Source organism: Oncorhynchus gorbuscha, linkage group LG16 (genome assembly GCF_021184085.1).
Source record: "Oncorhynchus gorbuscha isolate QuinsamMale2020 ecotype Even-year linkage group LG16, OgorEven_v1.0, whole genome shotgun sequence".
Lineage (NCBI taxonomy): Eukaryota > Metazoa > Chordata > Actinopteri > Salmoniformes > Salmonidae > Oncorhynchus > Oncorhynchus gorbuscha.
Genome location: NC_060188.1, coordinates 84,180,556 through 84,200,307, shown reverse-complemented (window position 1 = coordinate 84,200,307; position 19,752 = coordinate 84,180,556). Strand labels below are relative to the sequence as shown.

The 19,752-nt window shown below is 45.5% G+C and overlaps 2 protein-coding genes and 1 non-coding gene across 3 annotated transcripts in view; 2 read left to right on the top strand and 1 right to left on the bottom strand.

The window, feature by feature from the left end:
- dhx29 (DEAH (Asp-Glu-Ala-His) box polypeptide 29) overlaps positions 1-9,636 on the bottom strand; it is a 28,699-nt gene extending 19,063 nt beyond the window's left edge. Inside the window, exons 1-13 of the mRNA XM_046307100.1 lie at positions 9,087-9,636; positions 8,845-8,918; positions 8,643-8,756; positions 8,378-8,507; positions 8,127-8,254; positions 7,808-7,951; positions 7,377-7,503; positions 3,321-3,488; positions 2,781-2,949; positions 1,959-2,079; positions 1,328-1,690; positions 971-1,237; positions 591-734 (exon numbers count right to left, since the gene is read on the bottom strand). Of these exons, the coding sequence (XP_046163056.1) occupies positions 591-734; positions 971-1,237; positions 1,328-1,690; positions 1,959-2,079; positions 2,781-2,949; positions 3,321-3,488; positions 7,377-7,503; positions 7,808-7,951; positions 8,127-8,254; positions 8,378-8,507; positions 8,643-8,756; positions 8,845-8,918; positions 9,087-9,252 (2,115 nt within the window). The 5' untranslated portion in view covers positions 9,253-9,636. The remainder of the gene's footprint in view (positions 1-590; positions 735-970; positions 1,238-1,327; positions 1,691-1,958; positions 2,080-2,780; positions 2,950-3,320; positions 3,489-7,376; positions 7,504-7,807; positions 7,952-8,126; positions 8,255-8,377; positions 8,508-8,642; positions 8,757-8,844; positions 8,919-9,086) is intronic.
- A 48-nt stretch (positions 9,637-9,684) lies between these two features.
- LOC123999249 (exosome RNA helicase MTR4-like) overlaps positions 9,685-19,752 on the top strand; it is a 49,325-nt gene continuing 39,257 nt past the window's right edge. Inside the window, exons 1-10 of the mRNA XM_046304818.1 lie at positions 9,685-9,794; positions 11,779-11,922; positions 12,190-12,256; positions 12,392-12,454; positions 12,594-12,706; positions 12,906-13,080; positions 13,488-13,703; positions 14,128-14,226; positions 16,986-17,106; positions 17,256-17,387. Of these exons, the coding sequence (XP_046160774.1) occupies positions 9,703-9,794; positions 11,779-11,922; positions 12,190-12,256; positions 12,392-12,454; positions 12,594-12,706; positions 12,906-13,080; positions 13,488-13,703; positions 14,128-14,226; positions 16,986-17,106; positions 17,256-17,387 (1,222 nt within the window). The 5' untranslated portion in view covers positions 9,685-9,702. The remainder of the gene's footprint in view (positions 9,795-11,778; positions 11,923-12,189; positions 12,257-12,391; positions 12,455-12,593; positions 12,707-12,905; positions 13,081-13,487; positions 13,704-14,127; positions 14,227-16,985; positions 17,107-17,255; positions 17,388-19,752) is intronic.
- Positions 13,901-14,030, top strand: LOC124000963. The gene has a single exon (XR_006832725.1). It is a non-coding gene; the product is annotated as a small nucleolar RNA SNORA35 (small nucleolar RNA).

Here is a 19,752-nt window from a genome sequence, read left to right as displayed (position 1 = left end):
GACATCCAGTAGAACAGTCACTTTACAATAGTGCATCTAAATCTTAAAGGGGGGGGTGAGAAGGATTACTTATCCTATCCTAGGTATTCCTTAAAGAGGTGGGGTTTCAGGTGTCTCCGGAAGGTGGTGGTGGCTTAGTGGCCCAGCGGTCTAAGGCACTGCATCGCAGTGCAAGAGGCATTCCTACAGACCTAGGTTCGATCCCGGGCTGTATCACAACCGGCCGTGATCGTGATTCCCATTGGGCGGCACACAATTGGCCATCGTCTTCCGGGTTAGGTTAGAGTTAGGCCGAGGGTGCTTTACTTGGCTCATCGCGCTCTAGCGACTCCTTGCGGCAGGCCAAGGGCCTGCTGGCTGACCTCGGTCGTCAGTTGAACGGTGTTTCCTCCGACACATTGGTGCGGCTGGTTTCCAGGTTAAGCAGGGGGTGTTAAGAAGCGCGGCTAGGCGGGTCATGTTTCGGAGGACGCATGACTCGATCTTCGCCTCCCGAGCCAGTTGGGGAGTTGCAGCGACGAGACAAGATCCAAATTGGGGAGAAAAAGGGGGTAAAATACACAAAAGAACATATATAAATAACTAAATACCTCGTCCACTATGATGTGGGTCAGAGAGCTGAGCATGTGGTCCTGCTGCAGCTTCCTGAGGAGAACCCCGGTGGTGCAGTACAGAAGACGGGTCGAGTCCGAAGACTTGTTCTCCATCCGGATCTGGTACCCGCACAGCGACGACTGAAACATCAACATTGTAAACATGTAATAGAAAATACCTTCATCAAATGTGTTGCATTCAACTCTTCCCTTACCCAACACCTAACCTTTTTGAGGCACCCTATATATCCTAAACCACACAAAAACCACCTAACGTAACCCTTTAACCACCCCAACCTACATGTAACTTGTTGTCAAGCTCAATCCAATCTCAAACCACCTAACCACTTCCACCAGCCCAACATATTCCCTCTAACCTTGGATCCAGGCCCATCGTCACAGCCCAGCTCCTGAGACACCCTGCTGGCCAGACTCATGGCAGAGATCCTGCGTGGCTGGGTGACCACTATGTTACAGGGCTGTGCAGCAGCTCCCCCAGTCAGAAGCTCCTCTAGGATAAACTGGGGGATCTGGGTACTCTTCCCGCTGCCCGTCTCCCCCGCTACCACCACCACACGGTTGCGTCGCAGAGCCTCCATAACCCGCACGCGGTGCTGGAACACCGGGAGCTGCTCTCTGTCCGTCTGTAGAGTTTATAAACATTTAGTAAAGTGTCACTCCACAATATTACAACTATTGATAAGACATTACAACTGATTAAAAACATTACAGACCTGTAACCGCCTGGACAGGGCCGAGCCACGGAGCTTCAGAAGAAGGGCCCGAGCCGCCACCTCTGCAACCCCACCACCTCTCTCCTTCGGGGTAATGGTTTTCCCCGGGTCCTCCTCTTCCTCCATGTTGGCCAGGCTCTCCCAGTCATCCTCGAGCTCGTCCCCAGCTCCCTGCAGCCCTGGCTGGGGAGAAGGACACTTCTTCTGGGGTTGCTGCTGCTTCAGCCGGGTCAGCAGTCGGGTGATGAACTGGTCTCGGGGTTTGTTGATGGCTGTGCGGAGCTCCTCCTCCTCTGCCTGCTCGCTGTCCCGCCACTCCAGCCACACCTCACGGTACGTGGGAGGGATCAACATATGGACTGACTGGGATGGCGAGAGAGCAAGAGAGAGACAGAGAGAAATAGAGACAGAGAGAGAGAGACACACACAGATAGAAAGGCAGACAGAGAGAGACAGACAGACAGAGAGAGCAAGAGAGAGACAGACAGAGAAATAAAGAGAGAGAGCGTGAGAGACACACACAGACAGAGAGAGAGAGACAGACAGAGACACAGGTTACAGTTATTGGAATGTAAAACAGCATCAGAAACAGCCCTGACCCTAGTTGAGGTTACATACAGTATGAACTCACCTGTCCTTTACATAGGTTGTAGATGGCCAGTGTTGCACCCAGGTGCTGAGCCTGCATGCCGTCCTCAGTGAGAATATTGGGACAAACCTCCAAAACATCATCCAGTCTCTGAACACGAACCCTAGGAGAAACAATACCAGTCTTACTGCGAGACAAAACTTATAACACATCATACACTGTCTAAGTCTGGCTGACACCAAACTCCAAGTCTTCACCACTTGGAAAGGCTCCTTGACGTTGCAGACCTGTAACATGTGTGTGGCTGTATCAGGGTTAGGGGGTGGCGCTCAGGGGCTGTGTGTGGTTGTATCAGGGTTAGGGGGTGGTGCTCAGGGGCTGTGTGTGGTTGTATCAGGGTTAGGGGGTGGCGCTCAAGGGCTGTGTGTGGTTGTATCAGGGTTAGGGGGTGGCGCTCACGGGCTGTGTGTGGCTGTATCAGGGTTAGGGGGTGGCGCTCAAGGGCTGTGTGTGGTTGTTTATGTGGTTGTGTGTGAATTCTCCATTTAAAACAGACTCCTGTCCAGACCAGTGTGTCAGCTCTCCCTGGCTGTCGACCATGTCAGCCCGGCTAAAACTGTCCATCTTCCAAACACTATCCCTGGAGGATAACAGATTGCAGAAAACAGATGTGCAGCTTCTCTGACTATCAATGTTAAGGTAAATTTCATTTTAATGCAGCTAATTCAGTAAAATATACTGAAATTCCAACTCAACGAAAACTCATTGAAAAAGCAGTTGACTGAATGAAATGGCATTGACCACAAGCCTGCGGACTACTTTAACAACATGCCAGAGGTCCTGAGATTGGATCCAATCACTCACCTGCACTTCCAGTATCTCCCAGCAGCAACCTTCTGGAAGGAGGGAGCAGGGCTCTTAGGGAGGTTCTTCCTGACCCAGTCAATCAGGAACTGTTTGGGGGACTTGCCGGTCCAGCTGCGAGCCGTGTAGTCAAAGTTACGGATGTCTTTAGGCTCATTATTTTTCGCTGCTAAGGAGACAGAAATAAATATGATGTTTTAATACGAAACCTCAGTCCCACAGTCAGTTATACTGTAATGTGTAGGATTTTACTACACAACTTAGTATGCATTTGAACACTCATATACGACTGCCATGCACTATTGTTTTGAATAAGTACAGATATAGTGCATCATATACTTAGTTGACACCACAGGAGGCTGGTGGTGCCTGAATTGGGGAGGATGGACTCCTGGTAATGGCTGGAGCGGAATAAGTGGAATGGTATCACCAACATCAAACACATGGTTTCCATGTGTTTGATGCCATTCCATTTGCTCCTTCCCTGCGGTCCTCCCCTCAGATTGATCAAACAAAGATATTTGGTCAATCCATACTTACTTTTCTCTGCGGGAGGGGGCGTTTCCTTTTCAGCTTGTTCAAACAGGCCGAATGCCAGTTCTTCCTTGCCCTCAGTTGGAGCAGGTGGTTTCTTCTCCTCGATTTTGGGCGTGTCTACAACTTTTATCATTGTGTTGAACATAGGATGGGATTCTAGTGGCTTCATCTCTAAAATGTCAATAGAAACATAACCATTAATATGTGGTGTGAAAATAAAACCTATATAAACCCAACAAAAAAAGAAATGTCCCTTTTTCAGGACCCTGTCTTTCAAAGATAATTCGTAAAAATCAAAATAACTTCACAGATCTTCATTGTAAAAGGTTTAAACACTGTTTCCCATGCTTGTTCAAAGAACCATAAACAATTAACAGGTACAGGATGGCAACAACAACTGCCCAAATTACACCAGGAATGCACAATCCCTCCATCAGTGCTCAGACTGTCCACAATAGGCTGAGAGAGGCTGGACTGAGGGCTTGTAGGCCTGTTGTAAGGCAGGTCCTAACAAGACATCCCCGGCAACAACGTTGCCTATGGGCACAAACCCGTCGCTGGACCAGACAGGACTGGCAAAAAGTGCTCTTCACTGACGAGTCGCAGTTGTCTCACCAGGGGTGATAGCCAGATTCGCGTTGATCATCGAAGGAATGAGCGTTACACCGAGGCCTGTACAGTCGTAACCAAAAGTTGAGAACGACAAAAAATATGAATTTCTTTAGAATATTAGATATTTTTGTCAGATGTTACTTGGAATACTGAAGTATAATTACAAGCATTTCATAAGTGTCAAAGGCTTTTATTGACAATTACATTAAGTTGATGCAAGAGTCAATATTTGCAGTGTTGACCCTTCTTTCTCAAGACCTCTGCAATCCACCCTGGTATGCTGTCAATTAACTTCTGGGCCACATCCTGACTGATGGCAGCCCATTCTTGCATAATCAATGCTTGGAGTTTGTGGATTTTTGATTGTCCACCCGCCTCTTGAGGATTGACCACAAGTTCTCAATGGGATTAAGGTCTGGGGAGTTTCCTGGCCATGGACCCAATATATCGATGTTTTGTTCCCCAAGCCACTTAGTCATCACTTTTGCCTTATGGCAAGGTGCTCCATCATACTGGAAAAGGCATTGTTCGTCCCCAAACTTTTCCTGGATGGTTGGAAGAAGTTGATCTCAGAGGTGTGTTCTTTATTCATGGCTGTGTTCTTAGGCAAAATTGTGAGTGAGCCCACTCCCTTGCCTGAGAAGTAACCCCACACACAAATGGTCTCAGGATGCTTTACTGTTGGCATGACACAGGACTGATGGTAGCACTCACCTTGTCTTCTCCGGACAAGCTTTTTTCCGAATGCCCCAAACAATCGGAAAGGGGATTCATCAGAGAAAATGACTTTACCCCAGTCCTCAGCAGTCCAATACCTGTACCTTTTGCAGAATATCAGTCTGTCCCTGATGTTTTTCCTGGAGAGAAGTGGCTTCTTTGCTGCCCTTCTTGACACCAGGCCATCCTCCAAAAGTCTTTGCCTCACTGTGCGTGCAGATGCAGTCACACCTGCCTGCTGCCATTCCTGAGCAAGCTCTATACTGGTGGTGCCCCGATCCCACAGCTGAATCAACTATAGGAGACGGTCCTGGTGCTTGCTGGACTTTCTTGGGCGCTCTGAATCCTTCTTCACAACAATTGAATCGCTCTCCTTAAAGTTCTTGATGATCCGATAAATGGTTGATTTAGGTGCCATCTTACTGGCAGCAATATCCTTGCCTGTGAAGCCCTTTTTGTGCAAAGCAATGATGATGGCACGTGTTTCCTTGCAGGTAACCATGGTTGACAGAGGAAGAACAAGAAACAATTCCAAGCACCACCCTCCTTTTGAAGCTTCCAGTCTGTTATTCGAACTCAATCAGCATGACAGAGTGATCTCCAGCCTTGTCCTCGTCAACACTCACACCTGTGTTAACGAGAGAATCACTGACATGTCAGCTGGTCCTTCTGTGGCAAGGCTGAAATGCAGTGGAAATGTTTTGGGGGGGGATTCAGTTCATTTGCATGGCAAAGGGGGACTTTGCAATTAATTGCAATTCATCTTATCACTCTTCATAACATTCTGGAGAATATGCAAATTGCCATTATACAAACTGAGGCAGCAGACTTTGTGAAAATTAATATTTGTGTCATTCTCAAAACTTTTGGCCACGACTGTACTCTGGAGTGTTATCGATTTGGAGGTGGAGGGTCCGTCATGGTCTGGGGAGGTATGTCACAGCATCATCGGACTGAGCCGGTTGTTATTGTAGGCAATCTCAACGCTGTGCGTTACAGGGAAGACATCCTCCTCCCTCATGTGGTACCCTTCCTTGCAGGCTCATCCTGACATGTTCAGTTTATGTCTTGACTGTTTTTATGTTCATACAAATATTCACACTAAGTTTTTTGAAAATAAACGCAGTTGACAGTGAACATTGGTGAATATGTTATTGTAAATAGTTTGAAAGAATGTATGCATATCAGGGGTGGGCAACTGGCAGCGGCCCCCATTATGTAGGCCCACGGATACATTTCCAAATACCAAAACATCAAATATTTACAGTATCATAGGACTGGTACTGTATATATATATTTTTAGGAACTCAGTCCAGGGTTTCAGCTTACTGTTGAGAGTTAGAATAGTAGAATACACAAAGTGCAATTTCAAAAATGGGTTGTGCATCAGCAGTTCCTCTTTCTATGTCAGTCAGTAGCTAGGTTTCCATCCAGTTTGCAACAGATTTTCATGCAAATATTCAAAGATTTGTATAAAACAATATGAGCACTTTCCCACCAGGGATGTGTTTCAATTAAACCTTTTGTGGATAAAAGGCTGTGCATGATGATGTAGTGCACATAAAAATGTACTTTTGCCATTAGATTCCAATGGGCTTCCATCGCATTTTCAACTCTGCTGATGGTTTTGTCACAAAACTGTTAGTAATAGTAAATATGCCTAATCTGGTCTTGGCAGATGTGCTCTAACCAACAGCTGGCAGATACAGTGCGGGTAGGCTACCTGCATTATGAGATTATTATAGATAAGAGATATTTATTTGTATTTGTCAAATGGCGGCCAAGCATTGATGTCAACAGAGTAAGACCCTCAATATTTATTGGAAAGGAGCATCAAGCTCATCACCTTGCACTATCACCCCCCTGTGAAGTTCATAATTTATTTAATCTGTAGTCTAAAAAACTGCATGCATTCCTGAGTCGTAGTGGGAGGACCACACAGCATATCATCGTGTGACTCCAAGTTTACTTCCATATGATGGTTATTGTTATTACATCATAAAGGTGTTTCTACTGCCATTTCTTGCATAATTAATTTTACAGACACAAAAAGATCCCACCATGTCAAACGAACAAATAGTCTGTCGCCATTTATAAAACTGTACCGGCATTTCATGTTTCCATCAGCCCGGTCGTTACTTTATTCACGCGTCAGGTAATCAAATAGTTGGATGGAAACGTGGTTACTGACAGTCACTCAATTAAAAATGGTTTTAGATTGGTAAGTTATCTAAACTTGTAGTAATCATGGTTGAATTACCGACTGGGCGGTCCCCCATTGATTTTGTTAATCACTCTGACTCAGATATCATATTAAAAACTGCTAACATTTCTTTCCACTCTATGGAAAAATGTGTACAAGTGCAGGAAAGTAGCTGTAAAACTTCACATTTTTCTCCACGCCCCATGGCAAAATTAGTAGTATTACATTAAATTAGTTATAAAATAACAACATCTTCTTTCTGCCCCATGGCTAAATGTGTAGAATTGGAGCAAACGTGCTTTAAAATGGAAAAATGTTTCTGTTGTTGGGGGGGGGGCAACAACATTTTGCTTAGGGCCGGCTCTGACTGTATGTGTGGTTATGGATGTGGGTACGGAGACCGACTTGCCACTGAGGCCCCTCATGATGAGTTCCGATTTTCTGTGGCACCCATCCCCGTTCAAAGTTGCCCGTCCCCGATATAGATAATGTGAGTGTTCAGTTGACAATGGAGGACCCAGACAGACCTTGCTGTATGACTCTGATTCTGTCCTGTGCAGTCCTCTGTCCTCCTTTGTCCTTCTTGGCCTTGGCTGTAGCAGCCATCTCCTTGGCATCGTACAGTTGTGCAGTGAGCACCAGGTACCTGTCGTTCTACACAACATCACATGACATAACCAGAGTGAAGGGAAACAGTACTACCCATCAAGTAGTGCCCAGTAGTTACGGTGTCTAGAACTTTCAGAAAAGTAGCCTGGGTGCCAGTCTGTTTCTGCTCTCTTGCTAACTCCTTATGGAATTGTCATGCTAAACATTCCATAATGTGTTGGCAAGAGTGCAGAAACAGAGTTGCACCCAGGCTATGAGAGAAGTAAGACCAGCTTAGATTGTCACCATTTATACAGTACATATCAGTGTAACAGGTGAATGTGTGACAAGATTGCTGAGTTCAGCTTACCGGATCAAACTTCTCATCCAGTTCTGGGTTCCGTGTTTTCTTCCCACTCTGCTCCTCCTCTTCTTCGCTGCTCTCCTCACTGGACTGCTCTGCGTATCTAAGGATCCACTCCTTCACACTGGCTCCCTCATCCTTCACAGGCACCTGTCAACATGGAGATCACCATGGAGATGACTGATCATTCATTGACTCACAGACTCAGAATGTGTAGAAAATGTTTCCCATAATCTTACGTTGCCAGACTGTAAATGTCACATTTGCTCCGCATACTCTAAGCAACACAATAGGAAAGGGTGGATCAAGGCTATATTTTCCCCACCTTTGCAGGCTCTTTCTTCGGCTCTTTGGGAGACTCAGGTTCGGGTGCTTGGGGTGCAGGCTGGAACTTTGGCTTGGTCTCATGGTTCTCTTCCTGCATCCTCTGACTGAAACCTGCTGGCAGTTCCTCTGGAGGAGAGGAGGGAATGAAAGAAAGCTAGAGTAAACGAGTCAGTCAGAGGATCAGTGAAGAAGTTTACTGCGATAAGAGGTTAAAAAAAACAGACAATTTGAAAATCAAAGTATAAGTACCATCTTTTAGGTTCAGGCAAAGCCAGTCGAGGGCAGAGTGCAGGTCTCCTCCATACAACACACTGCTTTTCATGGCTTCCTCAATGTGCTCCGTCTTAAACTTGAACTTCTGCAGAGCTAAGTAGAGATCCTGTATGACACAATCACAGGCTACATCATGACAGTGTAACACAAAGCATATGACATTAGAATATATTAACAAAATACATATGACAGACATGTGAATAAAGGATTGTTTGTTACTGTGACACATGATGTTCTTTACCAGCAGTTTCTTGTTGGTGAGTCTTCCTGATATCGGTCCTTTGTCTCCATTCTCTTGCCTGAAATCATTGATCAGTTTGATGATCTTCTTCTCCAAGTCTGTTTGAATGACAACCTGTCACAGAAGTAAAACATTTCAGAACGTGTTTATAAAGTAGTAGGCTAATAACAGGGTTAAACATCAGTCTATTCTGCACACTTACTTTGAGTATAGACTTGTCAGTGACTCCTCCTGTGTCCACTTGTGCTGTGTTTGTGAGGCTGTAGGTCTTTGGACCTGTCAAACGAGTCAATGAAAGTGTCAGACTCACACAGATGGTTTAATTATGCCTGCCATATGCCATCCAACATTGAGGTATTACAGGCTATCATTACCCACCAGGGGTTTCTGACTCATAACAACAGCCACAGCCTTCTGAGAAATTGCTTTATATGAGTGACATACCTTTTGGCTTGATATCTTTCACAGCAGCTTTAGCAGGAGTTGGCTTCTGCTTTTTCCCAGTAGTAGCAGGGTCAGCCACGCCGTTTCCAGCAGCAGGAACATTGTTGCCTGCTGCTGCCGGTTGGACTGTAGGGACAGCGGCTGATTTCTTCTTCTTTCCACCCATTCAGAAACTGCGATCTGTTGACCTACAGGTCTAATAAATTGAAAAACATCTGCCAACAGATAATTTAATGTGTTTCTTAAAATATAACGGTTGTTTGGCTACTCTAAAAACAGATAGATAGCTAGTAACGTTAGCTAGTTAGCAAACAGCTACACCTTGCAGGCACCGGTGAAAAGACACAAGCACTTCCAACGCAATCTGTTTGTCACGTTATAATAACACGTTATAACACCGCTGTACTAAACTAGTATATAGTCAGTTTAAACGATTGACTATTCAAGAGTGGAGTCGAGCATGTTTTCTATATTCATAATAATGCTGTGGCTAGTTTGCCAAATAATAAAACGCGTTTAAAATATTTTTCGCAAGTTATGAATTGGTAGTTTCCGGTTTCCGTAGCGGAAGTAATATTGTTGCATTGTGGGATTTGTGTGCTTTCATCTTGCAATCATGGCGGACGCCTTTGGAGACGATTTGTTCAGCGTGTTCGATGAAGAACAAACATCTTCAACTAAAAAGAAACCACCAATACCTGAAAAGGGGTATGTTAGTTATGGGTTTTCATTCGGTTAGAAAGTTATTTTAAATTAATAAAGTAATGACACAGACAACTATCAAATAAGAACACTCGCAAACAACATCTCGCATTGCTGGCTAGACAATGCTAACGACGGCTAGCTACTAAGTTTACAACACAATGCCTAACGTTACATTTACACCGGTTTGTTTAATCCCAGACTCTTGGTTGTGAGACTGTGTGCTTATCAGTTAGCTGATGATATGAACATTTGGCCACATTTTATTCGTTTAAATATTTAGTGTTAATGATTTTAGATATAGTATAGTCGGAAGGTAACTATCAAACAAGGCAGCATTCTGCCTTCTCCCTACAGTCCTCAGACATTAACTTCGTCCACGACTGCCTCGAACTACATTTACAATCCCGACGCTGTGTTAACATTTAGACACGTAGATACTACGCATCGCTTACAATATGGCTGGTATTAAAGATGGTAGATAAATGACGCTGTTTTACTCGAGCCGTTTACTTTTGAAATAAATGGTCAGTTCCGGTCTGCTTAACGGGGTTTATCTCCAATGCCCCAATCTGATAGCTGCTGGGTCTGGCCTGCTTCGTTAATTGACTGTAATGTAACCGGGAGGCACTTCTGTCTCAGGTGTAATCTTTCCCAATATGCTATTCTGTACAGATGTTCCACTCATTCAGTTTGAACTTTGACCCTCAAGGGACCACACTTTGGAAGATCAGCCAGATATTGCTGTGAAATAATAACCTGCTAAGATATGGGGCAGTAGTAAATATATATTTATGTGGACACCCCTTCAAATGAGTGGATTTGGCATTTTCGGTCACACCCATTGTTGACAGGTGTATAAAATAGAGCACACAGAGCTCAGTGACTTTCAGCGTGGCACTGGCCTAGTATGCCACCTTTCCAACAAGTCAGTATGTAAAGTTTCTGCTCTACTAAAGCTGCCTTTTTTTTTGTAAGTGCTGGAAATGCCTTGGAACCGTTACGGCTCAGCCGCAAAGTGGTAGGCCACGCAAGTTCACAGAACGGGAGTGCTGAAGCGCGTAACAACTGTCTGGCCTCGGTTGCAACGCTCACTACCGAGTTCCAAGCTGCCTCCTGAAGCAACATCAGCTTCATGAAATGGGTTTCCATAGCCGAGGAGCAGCACACAAGCCCTAGAGCTCCATGAACATGGTTATGCCTAACATTTTTAGAAGCATTAGACCAGAACCGTGATACTGTTTGAACATTAGTCATGAAGCCAAGCGTCAGCTAGAGTGGTGTAAAGCTCGCCGCCATTGGACACTGGAGCACTGGAAAGGAGTTGTCTAGAGTGGATCACGCTTCACCATCTGGCAGTCCGACGGCCGAATCTCGCTTTGGCGGATGCCAGGAGAATGCTACCTGCACCAATGCATAGTGCCAACTGTAAAGTTAGGTGGAGGAGGAATAATGGTTTGGGCTAGACCCCTTAGTTCCAGTAACGGGAAATCGTAAAGCTTCAGCATACAATGACATTCTAGACAATTCTGTGCTTCCATCTTTGTGACAACAGTTTTGGGAAGGCCCTTTCCTGTTTCAGCATGACAATGCCGCCTTGCACAAATGAGGTCCATACAGAAATGGTTTGTCAAGATCGGTGTGAAATAACTAGACTGGCTTGCACAGGGCCCTAACCTCAACCCCATCAATCAACTTTGGGATGAATTGGAAAGCCGACTGCGAGCCAGGCCTTAATCGCCCAACATCAATGCCCAACCTCACTAATGCTCTTGTGGCTGAATGGAAGCAAGTCCCCGCGTCAGTGTTCCAACATCTAGAAGAGTGGAGGCTGTTATCGCTGCAAAAGGGGTAACAAATCCAGATTAATGCCCATGATTTTGGAGTGAGTTGTTCGACGAGCAGGTATCCACATACATTTGGTCGTGTAGTGTATCTAATCAATGGAAGATGTAATTGACGGAATTACTGATTTATTCTCACTTTTCAGGAAAGCAACCAGTAATAATGATAAAGGCGGAACGAACGAGCCCCCTGCTGCCAAGACCAAGAGGGAAGCAGACAACGACGGGACAGATGAGGTGGTGTTCGGGAAAAAGGCCAAGCTGGAGACTCTCTCTACAGAGGAGATCAAGTAAGATGACGTGACTTTGAACAATGCTAGATTTGCTGCCTTAAGATCAGATATAGCTGCAGCATGGGTTTGAGTCCGGCCCACTGCAATTTCAGTGCACTCTTTCATCTCTACCGACTGCCTAGATTTGTAATTATGTCAAGTGTTATGATTCCCTGTTAGTGTAGACGCATGGCTATATGATACGCAAATTAGAGTGATGTGTGAATTCTACTCATGGTTGGTTAACGAATTGAATGCTAATGAATATGAAATGGCCATCCCCAGTCTTGCAGACTGCATGCCCAAAGTGAAGGTGGAGCCGGTTGAGACAGTGGAAGGATGCAATCACGAGGTAAGAGCTTTCACAGATCTTTTGAAATATTAACAAAATATATATTTTAAAATATTAATTTAGGAAACCTGGGTATAGTCCAATATATTAACCGGCTTCCCCCTACTGACATTTCTGTTTTCCTTACCTGAACAGGTGGCTCTGCCAGCCAATGAGGAGTACACACAGCTTAAGCCTCGTGTGGGGAAAGCAGCCAAGGTAGTGTAATTGTTAATCTCTGTTGCGTGGATATGGTGAAAGCACCGTCTGAAAATCAGGGCCTTAAACATTGCTTTGTCATGTGACTCCAGTCCACCCATTTCTGTTCCCGCTAATGTCTTTCTGGTCTGTTTTGCAGGAGTACCCCTTCATTCTGGATCCCTTCCAACGTGAGGCCATTCTGTGTATAGACAACAACCAGTCAGTGCTTGTGTCTGCCCACACCTCTGCAGGAAAGACTGTCTGTGCAGAGTGAGTTTGACACAGCGAGTGTGTGTTATTTTGGCTGTAAATTAGTTAATTGATTCATGTCAATGATTGGCTTGAGATTCCACTCACCTGATGTCCCAGGTAAAAATCAGTACCTGTACTTAGGACCTCAAAGGCAAGATTAGTGTATCTAGGCAGTTTCTTAAACACTTTCCCAAACCCACGTCTACCTCTCCTCCAGGTATGCCATAGCTCTAGCCCTGAGAGGGAAGCAGAGGGTAATCTTCACCAGCCCCATCAAGGCCCTGAGTAACCAGAAGTACAGAGAGATGTACGAAGAGTTCCAAGATGTTGGCTTGATGACCGGTGATGTCACCATCAACCCCACTGCCTCCTGCCTTGTCATGACGACTGAGGTACAACATCAGAGCTTTCCGTTATCATTCGATTATCATCACATTATCAACTCTCCACTCTGTCTGCTCAACTTGATATTGCCCTTGGCGCCGACCCCCGTTCCGACCTCCGTCCCCTGCTCTCATCTGTCTGCTCTGCTCCATTCTGTATTTTGGAGGGATAAGGATAAAATGGAAGACTCATTTAGTATATATATAGTATAGTATATATGCCATTTAGCAGACGCTTTTATCCAAAGCGACTTACAGTCATGTGTGCATACATTCTACGTATGGGTGGTCCCGGGGATCGAACCCACTACCCTGGCGTTACAAGCGCCATGCTCTACCAACTGAGCTACAGAAGGACCAGAAGGGCATTTGTGTATACATTGGACAATACAGTTAACTTCTTCTTATTGTTTCAGATTCTGAGGAGCATGTTGTACCGAGGGTCAGAGGTCATGAGAGAGGTGGCCTGGGTCATCTTTGATGAGATCCATTACATGAGGGATGCAGAGCGTGGTGTGGTCTGGGAGGAGACCATCATCCTGCTTCCTGACAATGTCCACTATGTCTTCCTGTCCGCCACTATCCCCAACGCAAAGCAGTTTGCTGAGTGGATCTGCCACCTCCACAAACAGGTGGGTTTTATTTCATTAACTTGGTCACTTACTTGACTTAACCCTTGGTTCCTATAAGAAGCGCAGGCTGTTGATGGATGTTCCACATCTTGTGCCTCCAGAGGTGTCCACCACATATCCTATTACTTTTAAAGACCGGTCCCCTCTGCACGGTCTAGTGACCGGCCCCCTCTGCACGGTCTAGTGACCGGTCCCCTCTGCACGGCCTAGTGACCGGTCTGCCATCCCCCTGGCTGCTCAGTCTCACTCCAGTGCCAGACTAACCTTGGTCAGCAGAAGGACTGGGCCGCAACACTGGCCGTTCCCTTTCGAAGGCCGAGCACACACTTGGAAAGAATTTACTGAATCGACTTAACTGTGAATAAATTGTTATTGTGATGAGATGCTAATACTTTACTGGTGACTTCCTCTTGTCCCCATGCAGCCCTGTCACGTGGTGTATACTGACTTTCGGCCCACCCCCCTGCAGCACTACATCTTCCCAGCAGGTGGCGACGGACTTCACCTTGTGGTGGATGAGAACGTAAGGACATCCACAATACCAGAGGTTTCCTCTTGTCTTGACTGTGACAATATGTTACCTTCTGCATTTACTTTTCACACTCGCACACAGATGATGCACACCCTGTCATGGTGGAAATACACTTAATTCACTTCCTTGTACAGTCATTTGATAGATGTATCCATAAAGATAAAGTGGAAATGTTTAGGAGCAGCAAGGGCTCAGTTGTGAAGTGGATGATCACACAAGCTCACAGAACGGTACCGCTGATGCGTGTAGCGCATAAAAATCATAATTCCTCAGTTGCAAAGCTCACTACCAAGTTCCAACCCGCCTCTGGAAGCAATGTTAGCACAATAACTGTTAGTTGGGAGCTTGATGAAATGGGTTTCCATGGCCGAGTAGCCGCACATAAGCCTAAGATCACCATGCGCAATGCCAAATGTTGGCTGGACTGGTGTAAAGCTCTGCGCCATTGGAATCTTGAGCAGTGGAAACTCATTGTCTGGAGTGATGAATCACGCTTCACCATCTGGCAATCCGACAGGCTAATCTGTGTTTGGAGGATGCCAGGAGAATATTTTTTATTTTATTTAACCAGGTAGGCCAGTTAAGAACAAGTTCTCATTTACAACTGCAACCTGGTCAAGATAAAGCAAAGCAGTGCAATACAAACAAGTGTTACACACAAACAAACGTACAGTCAATAACACAATAGAAAAATATATATACAGTGTATGCGAATGTAGTAAAATTATGGAGGTAAGGCAATACATAGGCCATTGTGGTGAAATAATGACAATTTAGCATTAACACTGGAGTGATAGATGTGCAGAAGATGAATGTGCAGGTAGAGATACTGGGGTGCAAAGGAGCAAAATAACAATATGGGGACGAGGTAGTTGGGTGGGCTGTGTACAGGTGCAATGATCGGTAAGCTGCTCTGACAGCTGATACTTAAAGTTAGTACGGTAGTAATGCTACCTGCCCCAATGCATAGTGCCAACTGTAAAGGAGGAATAATGGTCTGGGGCTGTTTTTCATGGTTCGGGCGAGGTCTGTGTTAAGCATTGCTTGCATCACGCTGTTGTCCTAACAGGCCAGATGGGTTACAGTGATGAGAGCACACAAAAATCACTCTATTATTTAGGTTCGGTTTACAATGTCTGTCAGTGGGATGACGAAGCATGGTGTTAGGTACCTGGCTAAACATACAAGTAGCCGCTTAGTGATTAGCCATTCACATCTCTGGGAATAGTAGCGGAGTCATAGCCATTCACACCTCTGGGAATAGTAGCGGAGTCATAGCCATTCACACCTCTGGGAATAGTAGCTTAGTCATAGCCATTCACACCTCTGGGAATAGTAGCATAGTCATAGCCATTCACACCTCTGGGAATAGTAGCGTAGTCATAGCCATTCACACCTCTGGGAATAGTAGCGTAGTCATAGCCATTCACACCTCTGGGAATAGTAGCGTAGGCATAGCCATTCACACTTCTGGGAATAGTAGCGTAGGCATAGCCATTCACACCTCTGGGAATAGTAGCGTAGGCCTAGCCATTCACGCCTCTGGGAATAGTAGCGTAGTCATAGCCATTCACGCCTCTGGGAATAGCAGCGTAGTCATAGCCATTCACACCTCTGGGAATAGCAGCGTAGTCATAGCCATTCACACCTCTGGGAATAGTAGCGTAGTGATAGCCATTCACACCTCTGGGAATAGCAGCGTAGTCATAGCCATTCACACCTCTGGGAATAGCAGCGTAGTCATAGCCATTCACACCTCTGGGAATAGCAGCGTAGTCATAGCCATTCACACCTCTGGGAATAGTAGCTTAGTGATAGCCATTCACACCTCTGGGAATAGTAGCTTAGTGATAGCCATTCACACATCTGGGAATAGTAGCTTAGTGATAGCCATTCACACCTCTGGGAATAGTAGCTTAGTCATAGCCATTCACACCTCTGGGAATAGTAGCTTAGTCATAGCCATTCACACCTCTGGGAATAGTAGCTTAGTCATAGCCATTCACACCTCTGGGAATAGTAGCGTAGTCATAGCCATTCACACCTCTGGGAATAGCAGCGTAGTCATAGCCATTCACACCTCTGGGAATAGTAGCGTAGTCATAGCCATTCACACCTCTGGGAATAGTAGCGTAGTCATAGCCATTCACACCTCTGGGAATAGTAGCGTAGTCATAGCCATTCACACCTCTGGGAATAGTAGCGTAGTCATAGCCATTCACACCTCTGGGAATAGTAGCTTAGTGATAGCCATTCACACCTCTGGGAATAGTAGCGTAGTCATAGCCATTCACACCTCTGGGAATGACCGGATGTTGACTGTCGAGATTACTTACAACTATTAAAGTTTTATCCTTCACCACAGAAGACAGATCTGCGTCAAAAGTTAGATATGTCAGTTTGTAATAGAATGTGAAATAAGCACAGAGTGTCTGATCGTGTCTACTCTAGGGTCGGTTATTGATCCAGAGTGTCTGATCGTGTCTACTCTAGGGTCGGTTATTGATCCAGAGTGTCTGATCGTGTCTACTCTAGGGTCGGTTATTGATCCAGAGTGTCTGATCGTGTCTACTCTAGGGTCGGTTATTGATCCAGAGTGTCTGATCGTGTCTACTCTAGGGTCGGTTATTGATCCAGAGTGTCTGATCGTGTCTACTCTAGGGTCGGTTATTGATCCAGAGTGTCTGATCGTGTCTACTCTAGGGTCGGTTATTGATCCAGTGTGTCTGATCGTTTCTTGTTTCCTCCAGGGAGAGTTCAGAGAGGACAACTTCAACACGGCCATGCAGGTGCTGAGAGACACAGGGGACTCTGGGGGCAGCAGCGGTGGTGGCAAGTGGGACACCAAGGGACGCAAAGGAGGAACACGAGGTGTGTGACTAACTGCCTATACTGCTCACCACAAGTACTAATGTGAGCAAAGTTTTGTCAGATGACTTAGTGTCATCTAAATTTGGGTTTCAAAACTCCTGGAATGTTACCCAAAATCCCCTGTTTTGTTCACTATGTGTTTCCTTTAGGGCCGTCCAACGTGTTCAAGATCGTGAAGATGATCATGGAGAAGAACTTCCAGCCGGTTATCATCTTCAGCTTCAGTAAGAAGGAGTGCGAGGCCTATGCCCTGCAGGTGTCCAAGCTGGACTTCAACACAGGTAGCTATACCCTCGATGGGGAGAATTCATTAGAGCACAACATAGCAATGCGCTTTGCAGTGGAAAACGGATGATTCTTATTGGACATGTTCAGGTAGTCTGCCTCCACCAGTCCGTTTTCTTCTACTTGGTGCTTGCTGCGTACAACCATGTACCTCCTCCAAGGGTGGGACGGGAATGTCAGGAATTTTTCTAACAGAGTTCTTAATAGTCGCCATCACTCAAGATTCAAACGGGGCCTAAAATTAACACCTGCCAGCTGCGGGTAGATTTCACCAGCCACGTTGGCGTGTGGTCAGGGCTCCACAGTGCTAGTATTTCATTTGTATAATAAAAAATAGTATGGTATCTATATAGTGTGGTGTGTCTGTGGGGGGGGTGTCTGTATGGTGTGTGGCTCCACAGTGCTAGCATTTTACTCACATTTGTAAATGTGTGGGATGTCTGTATGGTGTGTGTGTGTGGGATGTCTGTATGGTGTGTGTGTGTGGGATGTCTGTATGGTGTGTGTGTGTGGGATGTCTGTATGGTGTGTGTGTGTGTGGGATGTCTGTATGGTGTGTGTGTGTGGGATGTCTGTATGGTGTGTGTGTGTGGGATGTCTGTATGGTGTGTGTGTGTGTGGGATGTCTGTATGGTGTGTGTGTGTGTGGGATGTCTGTATGGTGTGTGTGTGTGTGGGATGTCTGTATGGTGTGTGTGTGTGTGGGATGTCTGTATGGTGTGTGTGTGTGTGTGGGATGTCTGTATGGTGTGTGTGTGTGTGTGGGATGTCTGTATGGTGTGTGTGTGTGTGGGATGTCTGTATGGTGTGTGTGTGTGTGTGTGTGTGTGTGTGTGTGGGATGTCTGTATGGTGTGTGTGTGTGTGTGTGTGTGGGATGTCTGTATGGTGTGTGTGTGTGTGTGTGTGTGGGATGTCTGTATGGTGTGTGTGTGTGTGTGGGGATGTCTGTATGGTGTGTGTGGGATGTCTGTAATGCAGACACCCCACACACACACACCAGACTACACAATTTTTATTTACAAATGTGAGTGAAGTGCTAGCACTGGAGTGGGTGTCTGTATGTGTGGGTGGTGTCTGTATGGTGGGTAGTGTGTGTGTGTGGTATCTGTATGATGTGTGGGGTGTCATTTCTTTATAAAAAGGTATTTTGGAATCTACCCGCCACAAAATGTTAATTTTAACTGTACACGTAACTCACTGCTCTCTCTCTCATTTGCTCTCTTCGTGATGTGACTAACAATACAAACTAAATCCACTGATTTGAAGGCAGAGCATGCCAGCCATGGGCTACATAAAAGCATGCCACTCAACACTGGACTACACAACTTTTCTGTGTGTGCAGATATGTCCCAAATGGAACTCTCTTCCCTACTTTTCGCCAGGGCCCATTCAGAATGTCTTTTGATACATAGCCATAGAATGGCTAGTAAACACTTTGCGACACTCTGTGCCAGTATGTTATGCAGACTATGCTGATTCATTGTGCGATGATCCTGAGTAGCAGCAGCAGGATGATGAATCTAGGCTGCAGATTTAATTGGTTAACTGTGGAAAATACCCACGTGTCAGAGTACGTTCTGCGTAGCTGGTTGAAAGTTTGATTAAGTCTGCTAAGTGCAAGGGCACCAAATCCAGTGAGCCGACGACTCCAGTAGACATCAATATGCCCCATTGTGCTTTCTCGGCTGCTTTTAGATCTCTGCTCCACTTACAGTGAAGAAATGCATTATGGGGTACTGCCCAGTCAGTCTCTGAGGGGGGGATAGACAACACAGTGTAATGATAAAGATGATGGAGCAGATAAATCTTGACTTGACCCTACAGAGGTTTCTATCCCTCCATCCTGACCAGAGGCTGTTTGTACTAAAATAACAAATATTTTGACATTCTTCCTCCCTTTGTTGTTGCGTTGCAACACACTGACGCTGATACATCTTGTGAAAGATTTTGTATTTACACAACCAATTTCGCTAAGCCGTGTGTGCGGTTTATGCAGAAGGTTTTAGAATTCCCCTCTCTCACAAAAACCTGTTTATCACCGTAGCAGTTCTTTAATAATATCGTAATAAGGAGCTGCACTGTTGTAGTTTCGTCTGTTGTATTTATAGAAACAGGGCTGCTGGTCTGTTTTCAGGTTTAGGCAAATCCAGTGTTTCTTTAACTCTTGTCCTCAGGACTCCAAGGGCTGCACATTTTGTTTTTTTGCCCTAGTACTACACAGCTGATTCAACTAATCATCCAGCTTTGATTATTTAACTTCGCTGTGTAGTACTAGGGCAAAAAAAAACAAATGTGCAGCCCTTTGTGTCCCTGGGACGGCAAGGGTTGTAGTAATGCTATTGAGGATCATAGAGAGAAG